Raw genomic sequence first — 6,182 nt, forward strand, 5'->3', positions numbered from 1 at the left:
ACTGTTTGCAGGAGAAATATTGACAGAGCACTCGCTCAGTGACACCTCTGACATCTTCCCACATGTTCAATTTAACCCCCCAAAATAAAGCTGCAATAATTTTCTTGTATTACAAGTCATTTTTTTAAATATGTAAAGTTTCTACTTTTTTTTAATTAATAGTAATAAATAAATAAATAAAAATTGCGTTGGCTCAACGCGTCGCTGGGGGCGCTGTTAGCGCCACTGTGACGATCGCGAGGAAGTAAAGATGGCTGCCACCATGAAGGGAGCTGTTGTGAGTACATTTAAACAAATCATTAATTGCCCTGTTTAAAATTCGTGAGTCGTAATAATCAGAAGTATTTTTAATATTCTTTAAAAACATGACTTTGGACATGAGCGAGCTTTTTGGTATATTTTAAATCGCGGTCACATGTCTGACGTTCCATCACTAGTTTTGCTAGCTAAGTGCTAATGATATCAGCCATAATTTTCATGGTTTTGCTCAGTTTGGATATTTTAATTGATGTCATTTGGTATTTCAAGTCGTTTTTGTATTATAGAAAGTTTCTACTTAAATTGTTTTTATTAATATTTAAAAAAGCGGTTGTCCACCACGCCGCTTAGGGGCGCTGTTAATGCTGCTGTGGCGTTCGCTGTCTGTCGAGGAAGTAAATATGGCTGCTACCATGAAGGGACCTGTCGTGAGTACATTTAAACAAGTCATTAATTGTCCTGTTTAAATTTGGTGAGTTGTAATAAGAATAATTCGAGTGCATTTTTTTATATTCTTCAGAGAGCTGACTTTGGACACGAGTGAGCTTTTTGGTATATTAAAAATCGCGGACGCGCCCTCATGTCTATCACGTTCTATCACTAGCTTTGCTAGCTAAGTGCAAATGATATTAGCCATATTTTTCATCGTTTTGCTCAGTTTGGAGATCTTATTTGAGATCATTCGGTCGTATGGCGATGTTGCTCATCAAACCATCTATCTCCTGTGTATGCTACACATGGATGAGTGAAAAGAGGCTGTTTTTTGCGACCCAGTTTCAGTCAATACATCAAAAATCGATAATTCTTCCTTTTACGATGACTATTATGTGCGGTTTTACTTTAATATAATTCAGAATTGCTTTGGTGACTAAATTGCGAGGTTGTGCAGGTAAGAATGCTTTAAAATACGGTTGATATCTCCTGTATGTATGAATAACGTAACTTTGCAGTACATCTTTAAGCAATGCCACAAATAACAGAAAAACACAGTCTCAAGAAATGCACAAATGCGAACAGCTGTTGTGTTATACTGCAAGAGTTTTATTTGATTTACGTTTCGACTTGCAGGGTGTGGAAGACGTGAACGTGACTTTCGAGGACCAGCAGAAGATCAACAAGTTTGCCAGGAACACCAATCGCATGACGGAGCTGAAAAATGAGATAGAATCCAAGAAGGTAAATGGCAACGGCATCATCATGCAGGTGACACATGACTTTTCTGAGGCTATTCCAACAGAATCAAGTCGTCAGCAGTCGACTACAACACTGCAATGACCGCATAGATTGGGACACTGTTATTTTAGCAGGTGAAAAGGCATATTAGTGTCAACTTTGCTATTTGCTTTTCCCCCAATTTTTGCATTAAAAAAAAAAAGTCCAAATATTTGAAATCTCTTCATAAATATTCTTCTTGTAGTATTATTATTTTATTTCCATAATATTTTGACTTCTTTTTCTCTAACCTAATTTTCCAAAACTGATTTCTCGTTATATTAAGACATATAAAAATCCTTTAAAAAAACAAAAAAACAAAAAACCCTCTATACTATTAAAATGACATTAATGTTCCTCATAATTTTACAAGTGTATTCTTGTAAAATTACGACTTTTTTCTCGCTAGAATACAACTTTTTTCTTGTAGTATTGACTTTATTCTCATAAAATTACAGCTGTTTTTTCATTTCTGCTGTTTTTTTCCCCCCCCCAACTATTTCAACTTTCTTCTTGTAAATTTTCTTCTCGTAATGTTATGACTTTATTACCCTAATATTATGTTCCCCCACCCCACATAATTTTCCTAAAATGACAACTTTATTTTGTTTTGTTTCTCATAATATTTTGACTTAAAAAAATAACATAATTTGTCTTGAATTAAACTTTATGCCACTAAAATGACATTATTTTCCTGATGCGTGTTTATTCACGCAAAATTGCAACATATTTAGTTGTTAGAATGACTTTTTTTGCCTTAATATTTGACTTTATTCTCAAATTACAGCTGTTTTTTTCTCAACTATTTCAACTTTCTTCTAATAATATTATGACTTTATTCCCATATTCCCAACTTTTTCCCCAACCTAATTTTCCAAAAATATCGACTTAATTTTGTTTTGTTTCTCATAATATTCGGACTTTGAAAAAATAACATCTTTTGTCTTAACATTTAAACTTTATGCTATTAAATTCTTTTTCCTCATATTATGAGTTTATTGTCATGAAAGTACAGCTGTTTTTTCTTTTCTGATGTTTTTTTCCAACTGTTTCAACTTGTTTGTTTTAATTTCCCTACTATTTCAACTGTCTTCTTGTACATTTTCTTCTCGTAATATTATGACTATATTCCCATAATATTGTCACTTTATTCTCATAATAGTATAACTTCTTCCCCAACTAGATTTTCCGGAAATTACAACTTTTTTTTGTTTTGATGGTTTGTCATATTATTCCAACTTTCGAGAAACAACGTCTTTTTTCTTTAATTGTTAAACTTTATGCTACTAAAATGAGATATTTCATCTTATGAGTTTATTCTTGTAAAATTACAGCTGTTTTTTTCTATTACTGCTGGGTTTTTTTTGTTTTTTCTTTATTTTCCAACTATTTAAACTTTCTTACTGTCAATATCTTCTTGTAATTATGGCTTTATACCTACTTTATTTTTACTTATTCCCATAATATAATTTTTCCCCAACCTGACTTTTATAAAATTGCAACTTTATTTTCTTTTTTTTCTCATATTGTAACTTAAAAAATATTGTATTTTTTTCTTTAATATTTCATATTTTCGCTACTAAAATGTTATTTTTTCCTCATAGTATTACGTTATTCTCATAAAATTACAACTTTTTACCATTAGATTACAACCTTTTCTTTTCATATTTTGACTTTATTCATGTAAAATAACTGTCTGAGGGTTTTGAGATGGGAGAGGGACCAGCAGGAGCACCAAACATCTACAAAGCGTTCTTGTGTTATTTTATCCTGCCAGAAATCGCTGCAGAATCTGCAGGACGCCAGCGATGACCTGATGATGTTTGACGACGACACGCTATTGATTCCGTATCAGATCGGCGACGTCTTCATCAGCCACACGCAGGAGGAGACGCAAGAAATGCTGGAGGCTGCCAAGGTAGGCTGACTCCACTACGACTACTGTATACAGTAAAGGAAACATTTCATCTGCAAATAAGTCATATTTCATGCAGAATGATTAGCAGTGGCATTCAGGTCACTCAGTAAGTGTGTTGATTTTATTTGCTACTTCCCGACACACGAGACACTGCAACAGCTCTAAGCAGTCATGTATTTTTCTCGTCATATACTGCCCATAACTATAAGGTAGTCAAACTATGTGACTTCTCCCAGCCAATCAGCAAAGAAAGGTTGTGATTAAAAAAAAAAAAAAAAAAAAAGTAATGAAATATCTTATACAGTAGTACCTCGCATAACGTAAACCTCCTTTTACGTAAATTCCACTGAACGTAAAGAATTTATGTAAAGTTTTTACATCGTATTACGTAAGAAATTCCATATCACGTAAAGCATCAAGTCAGTGCAAGTTCAGAAATTCGATTTGAATAGCTCCCGTGACAGAGAGAGGGAAACATTTTCCATGACTAACAGAGTACACTTGGTGACGCCTTCTGACGCTTCACGCTATCATTGGCTGATTATCGGTGCACCGCCTACGCTCTCATCTCATTGGCTGATTATTGGGGCACCGCCTACGCTCTCATCTCATTGGCTGATTATCGGGGCGCCGCCTACGCTCTCATCTCATTGGCTGAGTTATACAGCACTTACGTGAGTTTGTGTGAGAGACAGGCTTCTCCCTTCAACCTCCTTCCTCATCGTAGTCGCCCTTAAACTAGTTGATTGTTTTTGTTCTTCAGTTTTATTCATTTATAGTAACCTTATTTATTACCTTATTTTATATTGGAATGTTACTGTAGTATGTTTATGCTAACGTTTTCTTATATTTTCCCACCATATTTGGTGGATTTTGAATATTTTGAAGGGCCAAAGGGGTGAGTTTGGGAAGATATTGGAACGGATTAGGCTATTTACATGTATTTTACGCTTCGTATAGCGTAAAAACCCTATAACGTAAACATTCTCAGAACGGATTATTTACATTGTAGGGGCGTCTACTGTACTGATATATAATATTTATGTTGTATGTATTTAGAATGTAAAAATGCTGACATGTTTTTGAATAAGAAAGGTTATGTAATAAATACAGTAAATCTAATAAAAACATTTGGGAATAAAGTGCATTTAAGTGCTGTATTCCATCAGCAGTTAATAGTTAATGTTACAGTAATCCCTTGTTTATCACAATTAATTGGTTCCAGACCCCACCATGATAAGTGAAGTTTTGCGAAGTAGGATTCCTTATTTTATAAATGCAATATTTTGGTAAGTAGAGTATAGAAAACCTGTTGACCACCTTCTAAATATGCTTTTTAATGTTATTCGAGCCCTCTAGACATGAAATAAAAACCCTACAGTCACCTTTACACTCCTATTGGCCAATATAGTAGACATAATAAGAGAAAGTAAGACATTAATATGACATAAGGCATAAATAAGACATAAAACACTTGTATTACCCAATATAGTAGACATAAGAGAAAATCGGCCATATCAGCCATAAATAAGACATAAAACACTTGTTTTACCCAATATAGTAGACATAAGAGAATATAAGACATAAATGACATAAGACATAAAACACTTGTATTACCCAATATAGTAGACATAAGAGAAAATACGACATATCAGGCATGAATAAGACATAAAACACTTTTTACCCAATATAGTAGCCATAATGAGAGAAAATAATATGTACAAGGCATAAATAAGACATAATATAAACTGACACATGTTAGAATTGGGAGACTTCCTTCTTGTTTTTTCTTTTTTTACTTTCTGTACAGTACTTCCTGCAGTGGCGATTGTCTCATCAGTGTAACTGTACATCTTTCAATGCGTCTTCCGAATTCCTTATTTGTATTTTACTTCATTTAGGCCATTTTTATGCTGGAAAAGGCTTCATTTTGGCCCCCCAAAAATTACATTTGCTTAAATATGCATATTTTGGGCTAATAATAGGCCATGATCAACCATGAAACAGACATTTATTAATAATAGGCGATGCATTACTGTATATTAAAATATATATAATAAAATGCTTCCTTTAATTTCATAAGATTATTTTGCTGTTTTATGGCGTAATAAGCACGAATAGAAAAGTTTCTAGAGGATGGTGCATGGACCAAGAGAGAAGACATGAGATGTTGGTGAGAGTCTGGATAAAGTTGCAGCTAAAGGAGTTTGGAATCCTCCATCCTTGCCAGCACCCTCCATGAAGTAGGAAGTAGCATGTAGCTAACAAAGCCAAAGAGTAACCCCACGTGCGCTGGTGCTGTGTGAGCAGGAAGCCTTGGAGCAGGAGGTCAAAGGTCTGGAGGATCGTGTGTCGGCCATCCAGCAGTTGCTGTCGGACCTGAAGGTGCAGCTTTACGCCAAGTTTGGTAACAACATCAACTTGGAGGCGGACGAAAGCTGAGGTGGGCCTGGGGCCTGGGCCCAACAAGGACTTGGACTGAACGTTTGACAAACCGGATTTACAACTCAATGTTCCCACAAAAACAAATAAACACACAAAAGTATTTCATTTCCGCCTGTCTTTGGTGTGTGTGTGTGTGTGTGTGTGTGTGTGTGTGTGTGTGTGTGTTTGTGTGTTTGTGTGTGTGTGTGTGTGTCTAGTTCAAAAACGACTCCAATCATTCTTCATTAGCGCGAGGACAAAAAGCACCAGGACACATGGAGAGAAGATAAGATTATTTTTTAATGAGGCGCCCCCTGCTGGTGATGAACTGCAGTGCTATGAGAGCCACTCGGGCTCCATGCTGGAGAAT

General features: G+C 35.1%; 1 protein-coding gene across 2 annotated transcripts; it reads left to right on the forward strand.

The window, feature by feature from the left end:
* The first annotated feature begins 233 nt into the window (after positions 1-233).
* pfdn4 (prefoldin subunit 4) lies at positions 234-5,938 on the forward strand. 2 transcript variants are annotated; one of them, XM_054781105.1, is made up of 4 exons: positions 234-277; positions 1,327-1,434; positions 3,248-3,388; positions 5,699-5,938. In XM_054781105.1, the coding sequence occupies exons 1-4, from the start codon at positions 251-253 to the stop codon at positions 5,828-5,830; spliced, it is 408 nt and encodes a 135-aa protein (XP_054637080.1). In that variant the 5' UTR covers positions 234-250; the 3' UTR covers positions 5,831-5,938. The 2 variants fall into 2 exon arrangements, with proteins under 2 accessions (XP_054637080.1, XP_054637074.1); XM_054781099.1 differs by lacking the exon at positions 234-277 and adding an exon at positions 637-686.
* Positions 5,939-6,182: the final 244 nt, after the last annotated feature.

The sequence above is a fragment of the Dunckerocampus dactyliophorus genome, chromosome 1 (genome assembly GCF_027744805.1).
Source record: "Dunckerocampus dactyliophorus isolate RoL2022-P2 chromosome 1, RoL_Ddac_1.1, whole genome shotgun sequence".
Classification (NCBI taxonomy): domain Eukaryota; kingdom Metazoa; phylum Chordata; class Actinopteri; order Syngnathiformes; family Syngnathidae; genus Dunckerocampus; species Dunckerocampus dactyliophorus.